The 18,446-nt window shown below is 39.2% G+C and overlaps 3 protein-coding genes across 4 annotated transcripts; 2 read left to right on the top strand and 1 right to left on the bottom strand.

Annotated features, from left to right (window-relative positions):
• The first annotated feature begins 188 nt into the window (after positions 1-188).
• mif4gdb (MIF4G domain containing b) lies at positions 189-6,388 on the top strand. 2 transcript variants are annotated; one of them, XM_054759127.1, is made up of 6 exons: positions 189-338; positions 795-914; positions 987-1,096; positions 3,782-3,937; positions 4,076-4,168; positions 5,850-6,388. In XM_054759127.1, the coding sequence occupies exons 2-6, from the start codon at positions 836-838 to the stop codon at positions 6,075-6,077; spliced, it is 666 nt and encodes a 221-aa protein (XP_054615102.1). In that variant the 5' UTR covers positions 189-338; positions 795-835; the 3' UTR covers positions 6,078-6,388. The 2 variants fall into 2 exon arrangements, with proteins under 2 accessions (XP_054615102.1, XP_054615103.1); XM_054759128.1 differs by lacking the exon at positions 189-338 and having other exon boundaries at positions 348-914.
• Positions 3,512-8,974, bottom strand: mrps7 (mitochondrial ribosomal protein S7). Its single transcript, XM_054759126.1, has 5 exons — positions 8,898-8,974; positions 8,369-8,560; positions 8,239-8,302; positions 7,901-8,068; positions 3,512-6,895 (listed from the first exon to the last, which is right to left on the bottom strand). Exons 1-5 carry the CDS (start codon positions 8,939-8,941, stop codon positions 6,674-6,676), a joined length of 690 nt encoding a protein of 229 aa, XP_054615101.1. The 5' UTR covers positions 8,942-8,974; the 3' UTR covers positions 3,512-6,673.
• A 209-nt stretch (positions 8,975-9,183) lies between these two features.
• gga3b (golgi associated, gamma adaptin ear containing, ARF binding protein 3b) lies at positions 9,184-18,340 on the top strand. Its single transcript, XM_054759122.1, has 17 exons — positions 9,184-9,223; positions 9,504-9,588; positions 9,667-9,742; positions 9,808-9,906; positions 10,571-10,694; positions 10,755-10,858; positions 11,010-11,090; positions 11,232-11,369; positions 11,436-11,517; positions 13,457-13,576; positions 13,659-13,898; positions 13,966-14,051; positions 14,120-14,232; positions 15,653-15,894; positions 15,974-16,143; positions 17,271-17,381; positions 17,450-18,340. Exons 1-17 carry the CDS (start codon positions 9,184-9,186, stop codon positions 17,558-17,560), a joined length of 2,022 nt encoding a protein of 673 aa, XP_054615097.1. The 3' UTR covers positions 17,561-18,340.
• Positions 18,341-18,446: the final 106 nt, after the last annotated feature.

The raw sequence follows: 18,446 nt of genomic DNA on the forward strand, positions 1-18,446 counted from the left end.
GTCACGTCATTGGGTTCTACGTCTAGAAAAGCTACATTGGACGAGGCCAAAATTTACTAGTTAAAAACATTTAATGAAATAATGAAATAATATTCATTCATTCGTTGTCTATGTGTCGCAGAGATATGCTGGAGCAACTTATTTAAATAACAGAAAATACAAAAACTGCTTTCTCCCTCCACAAGATGGCGACCGAGATTGCAGCCAGCCATAGGCAGGGATTTATCTTGTCGTAAATTCGTAATACTGACTCTTTGAATGTCTACTACCTGCCTAGGTGGAGTGTTGATGCAAAAAATCGTCGTGAAAGTGCATATTCACGGAACGTTTGTCTAAACGTAAGTATCACGTCATTATTTATTTTTAAACTAGTCTTACGGTGTTTTCTTGGTAACATATTACGTTTTAAGACAGGCGTAGCGTCCTATGCCTAAACCTGAACTCCTACTAGTTGAGTAGTAAAGCGGTTAGGCTAGCATCACGAACTTGGATGAAAACTGGTATTTATTTTACGAGTTTCATCAATACCGGTAACCAAGCTGTTAATTTGCCGAACACGTTCTTTATGGTTGTATTAGCTTGTTAAAATAATGTACTGCGACGTCTGTGTGAACTGTTAGCCCATGTAATCCCTGCTATCCCTATGTGAAGGACCTGTGGGAATTCAGCCAAGTTGATGACAACACAGGATTGTGCAGCTATTGTTGTCTTACAAAAGTCACTGTAGCCTCTGTTTACTCAATAGTTAAACACGAATTTAAAGATTCGATCTTTTAATATTATGTTCATGGAAGCGTGGCAGCTCTCAGGAGTATTTTAGGAGTTTACTGCAGCTATGGAGAACTCCCCTGAAGACTACAAGATCCAGTCGTTTGACCTGCAGACGCAGATGTTGCTCAAAACAGCCTTGAAAGGTGAGATTGTAACAATTCGAAGCGTAATGACACTTAAACTACATACTGTACTGCCATGTGTTGATTTTTCAGATCCAGGCTCAGTGAATCTGGAGAAAGTATCCAGTATCATTGTGGATCAGTCTTTGAAGGACCAGGTTTTCAGCAAAGAGGCTGGACGCATCTGCTACACAATTGTGCAGGTATTTACCATGTTAGGAGATATACTGTATGTTCACATACAGTACACTCCTGATCAAAATTTTGAGACCGTTGAAAAATTGCAAGAATTTACGTTTTGCACTGTTGGAGGAGGTTCTAAGTAGAGCTTCAAAGTGGAAAAAAAGAAATGGGAGTGAGCCAAAGAACATTTTTGAGTAACAGCCAATAAAGTGAAATAGGCTGTTCATCAGCTGATCAAAAGTTTAAGACCATAGCTACAAAAAAAATAAATAAAATGTTCAAAAAAGGCCTCATTAATGAGTAGCTGCATCATTCTAGTGGGAATGTTGCTCCAGGTGGTGAAGATGGCTTCACGGAGGGCATCCACTGTCTGGAACCATTTTTATAAATTTCTCTTACCATCTGTCCACAAATGTTCTCAATTGGGTTTAGATCAGAGGAACAGAAGTCCTTTGTCAGGCGGGCATTGTGAACTGTAGCATTGTCCTGTTGACAAAGCCAGTCATTACCACACAGATGAGGGCCTTCAGTCATGAAGGATTCCCCCTGCATAACTCTACATAGCCAGTTGCCGTTTGACGCCCCTGCACAACCTGAAGCTCCATTGTTCCATTGAAAGAAAAAGCTCTCAGGTGGGATCTCCTTGTCATGCCAGTAATGTTGGAAGCCATCAAGACCGAGGTTACATTTTTTTTCTCATCAGAGAATAAAACTTTCTTCCGTCTTTCAACGTCCCATGTTTGGTGCTCTCACGCAAATTCCAAACGAGCAATTTTGTGGTGTTTTTTCTTAAAACCCTTCTCTCGCAGATGCCGTCAGATGGATTTTGGACTGCACCCGGCACCAGTAACAACCTACACGTGGGCCGAGGGTTGTCCCGTGTCTTGATGGACAGCCAACCAGATCCTCCGGCTCAGGGCCGTTGACATTTTTTTGGGGTCTGCCACTTGACTTTTTTGTTCCATAACCCTCGTGAACTTTTAAGGAGTTTCAAATGACTCTCTCACTGCATCCCACCTCAGCAACAATGGTGCGCTGCGAAAGGTCTTCCTCATGCAGCTCAACAATCCGATCGCATTCAAAGAGAGAAAGCTTTTTTGCCTTTGCCATCAAGAGATCATGACCACGTGAATCTGAACAGAAAATGACACTGAATCCACATTTTTTTTTTGCCAAGATTGGGGTGGTCTTAAACTTTTGATCAGCTGATGAACAGCCTATTTCACTTTAATGCTTTCTTTGCAATAAACTGCTTACTCACAACATTTTTTGGCTCACTCCCATTTCTTCTTTTTGCATTTTGAAGCTCTACCTTGAAGCTCCTTAAGATCGAACAGTGCAAAATGTCAATTCTTGCAATTTTTCAACTGGTCTTAAAATTTTGATCAGGAGTGAATGTTCAATTTACTACACTTGTTCATATAGTGGGCGTGTCAGCATTTGTAGGCTGTATGTTGACCACTATTTTATATATTGCATACAGTCATGGAAAAAATGATTAGACCACCCTTGTTTCTTCACTTTGTTGTTCGTTTTAATGTCTGGTACCTTTGTTTGGACAAATATAACAGTGTCAACAAAAATAGCTCATAAGAGTAGCAGTACATTGCTATAGCTATTCATGTAAGAACTTAAGTGATTTTTGTTATCAAGAAAACCGTGTAAGTTGCTAGATATCAGCTCTTAAATTAAACTCTTATGAGCTATATTTGTTATCATCATTATATTTGTCCAAACTTTTTTTTTTGTCTAAACTTTTTTTTTGTATATATTTACCCTTGTATATTATATTTACTCAACTGCAGAGAGTATGAGGTGTTTATTAGGGGTAAGGTGAGGCTTTTATTTGTACACAGCCATTTTTATAGTAAAAATAGATATTTTGCATCATTTTTTCACAGTGACTTAATTCAATAAATACAGTATTCTTATATAAATATAACTGACATTTCTGACTTAAACATTCAATCTCACGCTATGTATTTATATTTAATGACACGACAAATATTTGTATTCATGAAAAATCACTTTATTTACTTTAAGTATTTACATCATTACTTTAATTGGTTCTGGGTCTCTTTAGAATAGAATGCTTTATTGTCACTATACACAATGAGATTTAAAGCAGCTCCTTTTCCAGTGCAGACGTGTATTTGCAAAATAGAATAAAATAATGTAAGAGGGATAAAAGAATAACGTACTAATGCATTTTTGTAGTAAAAAAAAAAAAAAAAAGTTTTAATGGAACTTTAAATATGAATTATTATATAAATATATATTCTATTAGACAGACATATTTTGTTATTACTAAATAATTATATTATAAATATTACTAAAATACTTCCATTATTTTTTATAAAATAATGAAAATAATTGTGTTATAATATAAATGTATTCACTAAAAACATTAACATTAAAATATTTACATAATTATATTTGTGTCTCTATTGGTACAAATGTATTTTTATCGTAGTCTTTTATATATGTATATTTTTTGTAGTTTTCCCACAAATAATAGCACTTCTAAGTATTGTCTAACGTACATACACATGTATTCTTTTGAAATAAAGTCATATATTACTGTGTGTATTTTAATAAAACAATATCAATTATAAAATAAATAAATATTACAGAATTACTTGACTTGAAGTTATTTTTTTATAGTGATTAGTTGTTTGTCCGTACTGACCTGACTCTGGTGGCAGGCGGAGGCCAAGCAAAACAATGGTAACGTGTTCCGGAGGAGCCTGCTCAACCGCCTCCAGCAGGAGTTCAAGGAGCGTGAGGGGACCAGAACTCGGTCCTTGCAGGAGTGGGTCTGCTATGTGACCTTCATCTGTAACATCTATGACTACCTCAAAGTAAGGAATGTTTGGCATTGTACCACAAAGCAAGACACTTTTGTACAGGATCGTTTTGTATTTCCATTGAAAGGAACCAAAATCAAACTTTCAAGGACCTCACAAGTGAAGTTGTTCCTCTTATATCCTGATGCTCAGGTCAACAACATGCCCATGGTGGCGCTGGTCCATCCTGTCTATGACTGTCTGATGAGGCTGGCGCAACCTGATGCTCTCATGAATGAAGAGGAGGTAAAGATGACTGTACTTTATATTTTTAAGCACTTTTCCGGACTTGCTGGTTAGGTTCTTGTTAATTATGATAAAGTCACGTGAAAAGTGGAACCAGACTGAGACTGGAAGCTGGTCAACCTTTGATTTGTTCAAATTTCCAACTGGTTTCCCTCATAAGAAGTACCGTAAATTCCTGTGTATAAGCCGCACTCACTAAATTTAGAGGAAAACCCTGATTTGTACATACATAAGCTGCACCAGAGTCTAAGCCGCACATATCCACGTCATAAAATGGGAAATTGTGGCACACACGAGTCGGTGAGGACCAGGCGGCTCTTTATTTGGCAGGAGCCAATCATGAGCTGTGAAAAAACCTTCAACAAGTTTGTCAACCCATTGGAAATTGCAGGAGGTCATTACTCAATGTAACAGTCTGATTCAGTGTCATCTTACAAAGAACACTAAACTCATCACACAGCAACTTAACACTAAAAAGATAGCTGGGAAATATACAAGTACCAATATGAGTTTAAAATGAAAAAAAAATATTTGAACATTTTTCCCATGATGCATATCGTCTGAGCAAAGCATTTCATTGGAGGACAAGCGGCATAGAAAATGGATGGCTGGCGCCGCAATGCTGGCCCTGTACACCAGAGGAGGGGGGGCTGACATCAATGCAGCGCCCCTGCAGGCACCAGTGAATGTTTTGCTTGGGCGCAGTGCATTATGGGAAAATGTTGTTGTATTTTTTCCATTTTAAACTCGGTACTTTTACTCTGTATCTTTTTAGTGTTAAGCTGTGTGATGAGTTTAGCGTTCTTTGTAAGATGACACCCTGAGTCAGACTGTTATATTGAGTAATGACCTCCTGCTGTTGCCAATGGGTTGACAAGCTCTGAGTTCACTGATAGCTCGTGATTGGATCCTGCCAAAGAAAGAGCTACCGTTTCCTCACTGACTCGCAAGCGGCACAGAATTAGTAGTAGTTTTTAAGTAAAGGAATGTCACGAGATTAGAACTTAACCATAGCTAAGATACACCGCTGTATAAGGCGCAAGGTTCAAAGTTTAAGAAAAAAGTAGCTGCGTATACACCAGAAATTACGGTAATAGAAATAGTATTCATCAAACCTTTTTACATTATTAAACTTTTAAATCTATGCAGGCATTTTTGCACTGCCTATGCAATTTGTAATTGCCACTTTGAGTGGCGGTCTCTGAAACATTGAATTTTTTTTTTTTTTTCTAAAAAATAAGAATAAAATAAAATTCCCCATGTTTTTTTTCCTCCAAAATATTCAGGGTTGTAGCATATAAATTCTTAAAATGACTTTTTCCTCTAACAACAATCTGGATCGTTTCCTCATATACAGCTTTTTCTTTATAAGTGTTTTTCCTTCCAAAAATATACAATTTTTTCACCTCAAATATAATTTTTGTTTTCTTGGCAGTAAGACTTTTAAACTTTTTTCTCAAAAATATACAATTTTCTTCCCAATAATACTAGTGTACATTATTTACTTGAATTTGAAATTGAATTTTGAATTTGAATACGGCCCAGAGTGAACCCTGCCTTAACCCAAAGTCGAGTGGGCTAGGCTCCAAATCGCAGGTGACCCTGAACGGTATAAGTGGTGACCAAGAATGAAAGATGTACAGCGGTTAGTTAGTATGATACCTTCTCCTTTCTGCCACAGGTGGATTGTCTGGTGCTGCAGCTACACCGCATCGGGGAGCAGCTAGAAAAGGCCAACAGCCAGCGCATGGATGAGCTCTTCTACCTGCTGCGGGATGGCTTCCTGCTTCAGGAGGGGCTGACCTCTATGGCCCGCCTGCTGCTGCTGGAGATCCTGGAGTTCAGGGCGGGAGGCTGGGTGCTCAGCGGCACGGCGCACAGGTACTACTACAGCGAAATCGCAGACTAGGACACTCGCCAGGACAACGGGAGTTCACCAGCAACTTTTTTTTTTTTTTTTGATGGACGCAAATCCCATAGTTGAGTGGAGATGATGTCGATGTGCAATAGATCACGAGTTCAGTTCCTGAGGTTCATCCACTGAGTTTTTCTTAAATTTATTTATAAAAGTTTTATATGTTGAAAGCATTCCTTTTATGAACATTTCAAGGTTGTTTGCTAAACATCAGATTCAAGCTGGTTTGATGCTTGCTTTATTTCTGATGTGTGACCAATAGTTAAAGGAATAGAAGTTTTGAGAGATATTTTATTAAAGGTTTGAATTTCTGTCGTGTCTGTTTTTTCAGCAGTTGTTACATGAGGCAGCTACAACAGAGCCGTTCCTATATGCAGGAATAGTTTGTTTTCATATGATTTATTCCAACAAATAGTTCCCTTAAAACGTTTTCTAGATGTTAGCATGACTTTTGCACACAGTCCCTAATTAGAGGCGTGATGCCTCTCACCTCTTGATAGTTCACTGTCACATTAGAGCATTTTGTTTGCGGTGTTTATTATTTACAAAAGCATGTGACGCCCTTCAATGTCCAGTCTTTGACACTTTGACTACCACCAGCGATAATGGGCGTACGCTCTGTTGGCTTCGGCCATCTTGTGCATCTCAGTCTTCTTCCTGAAGACGCTGCCCTCTTTGGCAGAAGCTGCCAGCAGCTCCTGGGAGAGTTTTTCGTACATGTGCGTGCGCCGATGTTTGTTGTCCCTGCACTCCGTGATCATCCATTTCATTGCAAGGAAGCGACGCCTGCTGTCTTCAAGAGGTACAGGCACCTGGGTGAGTGGAGGGTGTAGATACAGTGTAGTTACAGCTGCTTTGCTGTGGTTGCTTTTAAACTTTTATGGACAGATATAAAGGAGAATTACAGCCACAATGAAAAGACAAAAATTACTCCATATGCAATTATGACTATTCATTTCTTTTGTCAAATCTACAAACTTTCTCTTGGAAATGTTTTTTTTTTTTCCTCAAAAGATTTATCAAATATATAACTTCACAATATACAACTTTCTTCTTGAAAATAACTTTTCAAAAATGTTTTCCTCCAAAATACTTTTTTCCTTAAAAAAAAAGTGTTTCTCAAATGTAACTTCTTCAAAATCTTTTTTTCCCCCAAATTTATCTTTTTGCCTCCTGCAAAAATGTCCTTTTTCCTTCAATGTAACACAACAAAAATACGCTACTTTATCTCCCTACAAAATATACAACTTTTTTTCTCAAAACCTTAATTTTCCTTTTTTTTTCTTTTAGTGTGTATGCTGGTATTTGGGGGGAAATATAGTATATTTTGGGGAAGAAAATTGAGGAATTTTTTTTTTAATATTGAAAAAATATTGAAAATGTTTTATTCTTGAAAATAACTTCTGAAAAATGTGATTTCCCTCAAAAATACAGTTTTTCTTTAAAAAAATGCAACTATTAAATACGTTTCTCAAAAATGTGCCTTTTCTTCAAAATATGTCTTTTCTCCCCCTGCAAAATATCCTTTTCTTTCAATGATAAACAACTAACAAAAAATACACTACTTTTTTTTTTTTACTTATTCTCTCTCCAAATTTTTTTTTGTCAAATTCTTAATTTTCTTTTAGTGTGTATACTGGTATTTGGGGGAAGAATATAGTATATTTTTGGAAGAAATTGAGGGAATGCTTTTTTTCTTAAAGAAAAGTTGTCTATGAGGAAACAAGTCAGACATTTTTGAGGAAAAAGTTGGCTTTTTATACTACAATGCGCAATATTTTGCAGAAAAAAATAACCCTTGGTATAAAATCACTGACCTGGTACACCCTTCCACCTCTCTTGATGCTAGCAAGACCTACAACTGGCTGACAGTTCTCTATAGCCTGATGGAAGATGGCGTAAGGGCTGCACTCAATCTCCTCTCTTTTCCCCTCCGGAGCTTTGTGGTATTTCTCCACCTGTTTCCTTTTAATATGCTCCAATGTCTGTAGAAAAGAGAAGAATATGTGTAGGCTTTTCCTCATAATAGCACCCCTTTCTTGAATAGACACCTCAAATATCTCCTTCCATAATAGATATTATATCCTATCAAATATAATTTACATGCCTGGTACTCTCTGCAGTTGAACAAATAAACACCCATGCGTGTACATACCTCTGTCATGATCTCTCTTGCCAAAATCTTGTTTCCATGCTTCATCATCATGTTGATAAATTTACTGCAAAATGAAAAGACAAAATGATCAGAAGCGCCACGATGTATGCTATTTAAACGTGTGCAGTACCTGATGAGCGGGTCGTCAAAAACTGAGCTGGTGACACTGTTTGTTGCTGCCTTGATAGGTCTGACTGCCTTGAGTGCCCGCTCTGCCTTCTCCTCAGTGCTCAGTTCTGTTTCTGGTTTGTCGTAGGCCTCCTTCTTTACCTCTGGCTCCAGGTAGTACGGATTGTATCTGCTCCATCGCACCGTCAACACCCTTCAAAATCCGAACAGGTACACGAGTAGTTATTACAATATCAGGCAATAGTGTTCAATATGCAAAATTGTATAGGCTATGAAGCAATGATCAACACAAACGTGAGTACCTCTTTAGTAAACGTAAGATAATCAATTGTACTTAATATCTGACACTTAATAAATGCCAACGTTAACAATAATGGCGGTCTTGATTATTAGATATGTAATCTTGAACCAATCAAGAATTACAGTTTACAGCGATGTGACCGTCCATTTAGCTTTTCTAAATGGACATAATCCTATACAAATAAACAAAAAAAATCAGCTACTATATTTATTTAGAAATATAACATTACCTCGGTGTCCAAGGTTTTAATAGTCCAACGATAGAAGTCGCCATGTTGGAAATGTGTGTCTGTCAGGACCCCCACAGCGACAGTTTAGTATTCCGTAAAAATGCCTTTATAAAATAAAAAAAAAACAATTAAAATGTCTTTTTTTATATATTACGAGGGTGATTTGAATTAAATAAGTTTTACTATTTGTTGTTTAATGTTAAATTGCATAGTATTTTATTACTAATCGAGCCAATTTCGTACTCTCGTTCATACACACGCGATACCACGCGATACTTCGATTGCTATGGCGTACCAGGAAGGGGAGACGCTTGAATCCTGGCTCAGTGAGTGATTATTGCAATTTTATGAATTAAAAGACACTAGTAACTATATAAAATTACCATCCCAGGTTACGGGGCAGTTAGTTATTTCTTGCTGTAGCTATGAACTGCTTTTAGTCACTTTGGTGCCCGTTGTTTGGTCGGTAGTCTGGTATGTGCATCACTTCACACTCAGCAAGGTGGAGTTCTTTAAATGCTGTGTGCTGTTTATTGAGATTAATTAAAAAAAAAACAATTTGATGACCTTGATTGATTTGTAATTGTGTGAAAATATGTGTGTCAGATAAAGCCACCCATCCATCTAACAGGCAAGAGGACTGGGAGTACATCATGGGCTTCTGTGATCAAATCAATAAGGAGCTTGAAGGGTATGTCCAACATTTCCAACATTTCCAACCCGATTTGATATTTTAAAAGTTTATTATTTGGACTGTTTCTTCTTGCAGCCCTCAGATTGCAATACCATTGCTTGTCCACAAAATCCACTCACCACAGGAATGGGAAGCTCTTCAAGCTCTTACAGTAAGACAACGTGTAAAAAGAAGCAATCATGTTTAAACGGTAAAATACTTTTGTTTTGTGAATAGGTGTTGGAAGCGTGCATGAAGAACTGTGGGAGGAGGTTTCATAATGAAGTTGGAAAATACCGATTTTTAAATGAGCTGATAAAAGTCGTATCTCCAAAGGTGAGTTTTTAATCTTTAAGGAGCGTATGGTATTTCCTCAAATAGTGGCCAAGAGAGCTGTTTATTTACTCAACTGCAGAGACTACCAAGCTGACTTACCAACTAACTACCTAGGAACTAATTACAGCATACTTGTTTAATTACTGTCACTTATGATAGACACACGTGAGGGGAAATTAACAATTAAAAAATCTATTGTAGTATTAAAGGGATGTTTTTTCTGAATGTTCTGAACCCCTGTATCCACGCCAGTGTCTTATTGAGCAGAATAATGCTGCCCAGAGGCGTTGACATAGCTGTGTTGGGTTTTTTTTTGTAGCTAAATGTTGTTCTGACAGCACCTCTGCTGATTGCAGCCAAGTAGTGTACTCCATTTTGCCTCAATTGCTTCAAGTCACAATGAATTAACAATAAAATCCACACAATGCCGTAAGTGATTAGGACACCCATTGCTAATACAAGCATTACATTGATAAATATGTGAGTACAGCTGTAAGTTAAGGTTTGCATTTGCTGCGCGGCTGTGTGACCATGCTGAATTGAATTGTTTATTATTAGAGCTTATATTACAGTAGAGCTGAGGCCACTATTTGAGGATATACATCAGTTACATATATTTGTTTATTTGAATAAAACAGCCAGAATGCATGTTGTTGATTTCCAGTACATGGGCGACAGTGCGCCTGAGAAGGTGAAGACAAAGATTGTCGAGATGCTGTACAGCTGGACTGTTGCTTTCCCCAATGAGCCCAAGATCAGCGAAGCCTATGAGACCCTGAGAAGACAAGGTTTGTTTCCGAAGTTTGCCTTTTAATGTTATCAGTCATTTGACGACACTGTCATCACAGGGTTGGTGGCACGTGACCCAGAGCTACCTCTGGACCGGACGTTGATACCCTCTCCTCCCGCACGGCCCAAACACCCTGTGTTTGACAACGAGGACATGGGGAAGGTGAGGATTAGTATGAGTATGAAGGATGCAAATGTAGCTTTTTCCTGTGTAGAACTAGTTCTCCAAGGTGTTGCTTCAGTTACATACAATAAGTAAACATTGTTCCTCTTAACGTGAGCACAGTGATGTTTAATTGTGTGTGTTTGCGTAGCTCCTTGCTGAGCTTCTCCGGAGCAAAAATCCAGAAGACCTCCAAGAGGCCAACAGATTGATTAAAAATATGGTTAAAGAGGTAAGATACGTTAAATACAGTAACTCCCCTCTATGTATAAACTTTTGACTGGTACTGTAATTAAATGCTTGCTGAGAGGGGTGTACTCACTTTTGGGAGATACTGTATGTTAAGTTGAGAGTGTCTTGTGTTTTTTGGCAGGATGATGTACGGGTGCAGAAGGTGACAAAGCGTGTCAACACACTGGAGGAGGTTAACATCAACGTCAAGCTGCTCTCCGAGATGCTCTCCCATTACGATAAAGACACCTCTTCTGAATCCGACAAGGAGATTATTAAGGTTTGAACAAAACAAAGACAATAGGGCTTTTAAAACACTTTTCAAGCTTTTTCCTTCCTGCTTTAGGAACTCTACGAACGCTGTGACAAGCTGAGGCGGGCTGCTTTTAAGATGGCCACCGAGGCTGAGGACAATGACACCAGTTTAGGTTTGTTGCCTTGTTTATTTTAATTTTTTTTATACCTCCGCCAAAGTAAATTTGGTATACTTCCCTGGCCCCAGCATGCTTGTAAGAGGTCTGGGCCTAGCATGATTGCTCACATTCATAACACAACACATTCACATGTCATATATTTAATCATCTCACATATTTAATAACTCACATGTATTTCTCCAATCACTCCTCCCACCAGTTACTAGTGATAAGCGGCACCTTGTGTAATAGAAATTAAAAAAAACGACTCAAAATAAGCCACAAAGTCAAAGCCCACAGTATGTTTGCTCACTTGCTCATGCACAAGCACATACAATATAGACGTGTCCTACAATAATGTGGTTGCTCCTCCCACCAGTTATTCAGGAAATAAGCCACAAAGTCAAAGCTCATGGTATGCTCGCTTGCTTGCATGAGCACATACGGTGGTGTGAAAAAGTGTTTGCCCCCTTCCTGATTGATTATTTTTTTTGCATGTTTGTCACACTTAAATGTTTCAGATCATCAAACAAATTTAAATATTAGTCAATGACAACACAACTGAACACAAAATAGTAGTTTTTAAATGAAATTTGTTGTTATTAAGGGAGAAAAAAATCCAAACCTACATGGCCCTGTGTGAAAAAGTGATTGCCCCCTAAACCTAATAACTAGTTGGGCCACCCTTAGCAGCAACAACTGCAATCAAGCGTTTGTGATAACTTGCAATGAGTCTCTTACAGCGCTGTGGAGGAATTTTGACCCACTCATCTTTGCAGAATTGTTGTAATTCAGCCACATTGGAGGGTTTTCCAGCATGAAGCGCCTTTTTAAGGTCATGCCACAGCATCTCAATAGGATTCAGGTCAGGACTTTGACTAGGCCACTCCAAAGTCTTCATTTGTTTTTCTTCAGCCATTCAGAGGTGGACTTGCTGGTGTGTTTTGGATCATTGTCCTGCTGCAGAACCCAAGTTAGTTTCAGTTTGAGGTCACCAACAGATGGTCGGGCAGTCTTCTTCAGGATTTTTTGGTAGACAGCAGAATTGATGGTTCCATTTATCACAAAAAGTCTTCCAGGTCCTGAAGCAGCAAAACAGCCCCAGACCATCACACTACCACCACCATATTTTACTGTTGGTATGATGTTGTTTTTCTGAAATGTAGCGCCGGATGTAATGGGACACACACCTTCCAAAAAGTTCAACTTTTGTCTCGTCAGACCATGGAGTATTGTTTCCAAAGGTCCTGGGGATCATCAAGATGTTTTCTGGCAAAATTGAAATGAGCCTTAAATGTTCAGCGGTGGTTTTCATCTTGGAACTCTACCATGCAGGCCGTATTTACCCTTTTGTGACCTGTTGGATGGGTCGTTGCTGCGCTCTTGGGGTGATTTTGGTAGGCCGGCCATTCCTGGGAAGCTTCACCACTGTTCCATGTTTTTGCCATTGGTGGAAAATGGCTCTCACTGTGGTTCGCTGGAGTCCCAAACTTTAGAAATGGCTTTATAACCTTTTCCAGACGGATTGATTCTTTCTGGGGGGGCGGCAATCACTTTTTCCACACAGGGCCATGTAGGTCTGGATTTGTTTTCTCCCTTAATACTAAAAGGTTTCATTTAGAAACTGCATTTTGTGTTCCGTTGTGTTGTCATTGACTAATATTTAAATTAGTTTGATGATCAGAAACATTTAAGCGTGACGAACATGCAAAAAACTAAGAAATCAGGAAGGGGGCAAACACTTTTTCACACCACTGTACTCCCGCAATGTAAACATGTCATACAATTAATGCCCTCGCTCCTCCTGCCATTTATTAATGACAACCGCCACCTTACATAATACAATGCAATGAAAGCAACCGCTCCTCCTGCCAGTTATTATGATAATTGATGCAGTTGTACAGCCGCGAAAGAGGACATTCTAGTCTTTTGTGTGTTGACTTTGTCTACTCAGGTGACATCCTGCAGGCTAGTGATGACCTCTCCAGGGTCATCAACTCCTACAAGAAGGTAGTGGAGGGGCTGCCTATCAACGGCGACAGCGAGGAGGCTCGCGGAAGCCACGCCCAGAGCGGTCAGACATTCGTAGAACATAATGAAGATAGATTTTTAGCAAGTGCGTCATCTTCCTGTCTTTTTTTGTGCCGACTCCACAGAGACCACCGACACACTGATAGACCTGGCTGGCCCCGACACTCCCAGCCCTCCTCAACCCGTTGCCCCTCCTCCCCCAATGGGCTCCATTCCTCTCTCCGACCATTTGTCGGACCCCTCCATCCCTGCTCTGCCCCCTCCTCCGAAGCTAAGCTCGCTGGGCGGCAGCCCGAGTCACGCCCTGCTGGAGACCACCCCCTCCAAAGCGCTCTCACTTCTTGATAATGAGCTACTGTCTCTAGGTAGGTACGTCCTCACTGTAACCAATACTCACAGTAACACACTAACACGCGTACGTACGCCTTGCAGGACTCAATGACGAGCCTCCCCCCTCACTGAGCAGCCAATCCAAACCAAAGCTCAGTGAAGCGTCCAATCAGTGGAGCTCCTTGCAGGTAAAACTATCTTCAACTGCACATTGTTTAGCACACAAGGAGCTGAAGCCTTCTCATTGGCTCCACAGGCCCCACCTTTGGATGTGCTTGGGAGTGCAGCTTTGCCCCCGGCGGAACCAGCCACGACGTCACTCCAGAACCTTCAAGACCTGGCCATGATGGGCTTTGCTGATCACAAGAGGTGCCGTCATGTGTTTTATCTATGTTTTAACTCGCAAGCAAGGTACCAAAAATGTTGACTTACACCTTAACACCTCAGCATTATGACTACTGTCATGTAATTTAACAATACAGTATGCTTATTATTGTGGAAGTACTATCACTGCATCTTACTGTGTTTAATATTTTGACGATTCCATGTCGCAAAATGAGTGAAACAAAATATTAAGACACATGAATCAGTATATAACTATTAAGCACAATATTCAACACGGTACTGTTGATTCCAAATATTTATTACAAGTGATTTTGCGGATTGAAAATATTAAGTGATTGTAATATTTATATATTTCAGTGTTTTTGAGTACTTAAGAAAATGTGTGTGTGTGTGTGGGAGGGGTACATCTCATGTATTATATCTCATAATGGTGTGGTTGTAATTATTATTGTAATACAGTGTTCCTCGCTACATCGCTTTTTTTAAGTGCAATTTTGCACCTTTTTTTTTTGACAGTGTATGAACGCTCATTGTGTTCTACGTCCTTGTGGTGCGTTAGAGTGATCTATCTCTGCTCTGTTCAATGTGTCTGTGTTATTGTATTTACTACTGCTACCAGTAGAGAGTGTTGCATACTCCTGTGAGAGTTGAAGAGGTGTCCAGACGTGTCCAGTTAGTCTCAGTAAATATAGAGCCCACCAGTAAAGGGAGAACCCACCCATTGTGTTGTGCGTTCTGATTGGCTGTAGACCATTGTCAATCAATCTCCTTCGTGCAGGACTGCCTGTTTCCTGCTGTATGATCGCTAGCTAGCTGCTTTCATTCAGCATGTAAGATCGCTAGCTGCTAGCTAGGAGGAATATGTTTTAACAAGGATACAAAAACGGCGCCAGGACATGCCACGATCAACACGTGTCACTTAAAAAATTATTTTGTCCAATCTTATAAGTTGATCATTAAAATTAAAACGAAATTTGAACTTTGAGAGTGTTTAAACAAGAGAGAAATGTGATAAAATGTTAAGGCCTGTCTGAAATAAAGTGTATGGTGGGGGGTTTTACAGCCTTAAAACATATGATTGTAAAAAAAAATGTTTAAAAATGAAGTTGGCTACTTCGCGGATTTCACCTATTGTGGGCTATTTTGGGAACCTATCCATCGTAATAAACAATGGAACACTATATTTGAAAATATTTCAGTGTTTAAGTACTGAAAAATAACAATTATATTATACTATTTTTAAAAATTTAAAGGTAGAACTTTTGAAGCATCTCATGTATTAGATCTCAGAATGTTGTGGTTGGTGTTAAAATGAACCCAAAAAAAACAATTATTTTATTTACCAATTATGTATATTAATATGGGTAGTTTTTCCAAAAAGTTTTTATTATATTATATTATATTTTAAAAGTTTATTATTATATTATATTGTGTGTTTTTCCAGTCAGCTGACGATGGGCAGCAGTTTTGGAATGCCTGCACAGAGCTCCCACTCCTCAGCCTCTCTCCTCAAGGGCGTGATGCCTGCTTATCCTGCCCTGACCCAGACCATGACCTCCGCCCCGGGCAGCCCGCTCTTCCACTCCCTCTCCCCGTCCCACCCTCCGCTCATCATGAGTAGCCCGGCCCGAGCTGCAGAGATCTCCCTAAGCAACGTGCACGTCCCCCTGGAGGCCATCAGACCCAGTAAGTGGAGGTGGAGTAGAGGGATTGACTGGCCGTCATGTCTGCTGGCTCCTCATTGGCTGTGTCCTTCCTGTTCTAGGCAAAGTGCTGCCAGTCACCGCCTACGATAAGGACGGTGTTCGGGTTCTGCTCAACTTTGCGTCTGACTCTCCCCCCGGCAGACCTGACGTGTTGGTGATGGTGGTGTCCATGCTCAACACGGCGCCCCTCCCGGTTCACGGTGTGGTACTGCAAGCCGCGGTACCGAAGGTAGACATGCCAGTGTGGCCGTGTCCACTTATAATAGAACAACACCCAACAAAAGTGGTTTCGATGCAAAATTGTGGTGTTTTTGTAAATGCTACGCAATTGTCATATCACAACATGAGTTACTACTTTAGGTTTTTATTTTAAATATTTAAGTTAGTTCTTGTAATACTAAAACCTTATGTAACCCGCCCTGTTTCGCACCTGCCTGCACCGGGGCTCGAACACAGGACCTTCGCAATGGGAGGCGAGGGCGCTGACCACGCGACTAAAAGCACTCACTGTCGGCCGCGTGTTCAGCGCAGCTCCTAAGGCAGAGGGAGTGACGTTTATCAACGTACACTCGCACAGCCTCACAGGCTGGCATCCGTTACAAATATTCTCATAGAAATGTCTCTTATTGCGACCGTGTTCTTGGAAAATTCCAACTTTCTTAAATTCTGTCTGTATTCTTTGAGAATGATTATTGATTTGAGAGTGATTATTGTAAACAACTGAATCTCATAAAATTGTGCTTTCCTCTCAGCATTACGGCTTTATTCTTGTAAAATTGCGACTTTTCCCTGATTTTGCAACATAATTTTGTTTTTAACATTATTTTTGTATTTTTTTTTCAATTATATTTTTATTTTGTAACATTACGGCTTTTTATTTCCTTGTAAAATCACAACTTACTGCTATATACATTCATAAAATTGAGACGTTTACAATTTTTTGTATTACTTTTTCATTAAATTTTGTCAAAATTACTCATAAAATTCTACTTTTCACCTAAAATATATTTTTCCTCATATTACTAATTCTCAAAATGACAGCATTTTTCTCTTAAAATTGCGATTTTCCCTGATATTGTAACATTTAATATTTTATCGTTTTTGTTATAATAAAATTGCACTTTTCGCCCAATAGTACAGTTTTATTCTTTCAAAATGACAGCTTCTTCCTCTTAATTTGTCAAAATTACTGATTTTTAACTGAATATTTTTGCTTTCCTATAAATTGACAGCCTTTCCTCATGCATTGCAACTGCACAACAATGTTGTACATCCTGTATACTGTATCTGCCAGCAGGAAGTGTTTATGACAAGAATAAGGAACATTCTAGTGACTTCCTCTTCCTCTTGTACCAGTCAATGAAGGTGAAGCTGCAGCCTCCGTCAGGGACAGAACTGGCCGCGTTTAACCCCATCCTGCCCCCGGCTTCCATTACCCAGATCATGTTACTGGCCAATCCATCAAAGGCAGGTGACATTCACACACGTTACTCAAACGTGCTACTAATCACACGACTAATAATGCCATTCCGCAGGAGAAGGTGCGCCTACGTTACAAGCTGGCTTTCACGCTTGGAGATCGTCTCTGTAACGAGGTCGGAGAGGTCGACCAGTTCCCCCCACCTGAGGCGTGGGGTCACCTATAGCGGCGCGCAAGCCCCTGTTCCTCCTACCCAACAAGGACACTCCAATTCCAGTCAAGTGAGAGTGAAAACAATCATGCATACGAAAAATATGGGGGTAAAAAAAAAAAAAATCAACATTTCATCTTATTGTTTTTTGTTATTATTGCAGGTTGTTACATATTTGTATCTATTTATAGAGAGCGTAAGCTGCAGGTATGGCTAACAAATTAAACACTGGAGATGAGGACAGTCATATTTAATATAAATATTGTCTTTTTTTATCCACATGACAGCACAACAGAAAAAGCCATTGCCATGTATTAATGTATTTTATTTAGCATTCAATTTGTATTTATTACACAGAACATCCTGTCTGTCTTTGCTACTAGTAAACAATATTGTATATTTGCTCGAAAAGTAGGCAAACAATTGCACTTTAAACCTGAGTCATAATGAACAATAACCGAGTAACAGCTTTTATTTCATGTTTTTTTAAACTTATAGTTATTGAATATTTATCATTCTTAGAATTGAGGATGTGATTTGTTTTTAATTATGAACCATGACAATGTGAAATCAAATATTCAGGCTTCGGTTAAAAGTGTCGTCTGCGGTGACAACCATGTTGGATCTTGAACTCATTTGCATATGAGATATACAGAAGTGTGTATTGTGTGAAGTGTACATAAAATACAATGTTTGTGGATATAGTATGTGATGAAGATGTGTACATTTGTACATTGTGTCTGACTGCTGCATGGAATAAAAACATGTCTACGGGTGCCTCAAGTTCAATATTTTTTTTACCACCTCAGAAAAATGATGCTGCGCAAATACCACCATTTTTGCTACCTTTGCTTTCAATGATGGTTTAGCTTCCAATATGTGGCTTTTACACAGATTAGGA

This window comes from Dunckerocampus dactyliophorus, chromosome 18, assembly GCF_027744805.1.
Source record: "Dunckerocampus dactyliophorus isolate RoL2022-P2 chromosome 18, RoL_Ddac_1.1, whole genome shotgun sequence".
Classification (NCBI taxonomy): Eukaryota; Metazoa; Chordata; class Actinopteri; order Syngnathiformes; family Syngnathidae; genus Dunckerocampus; species Dunckerocampus dactyliophorus.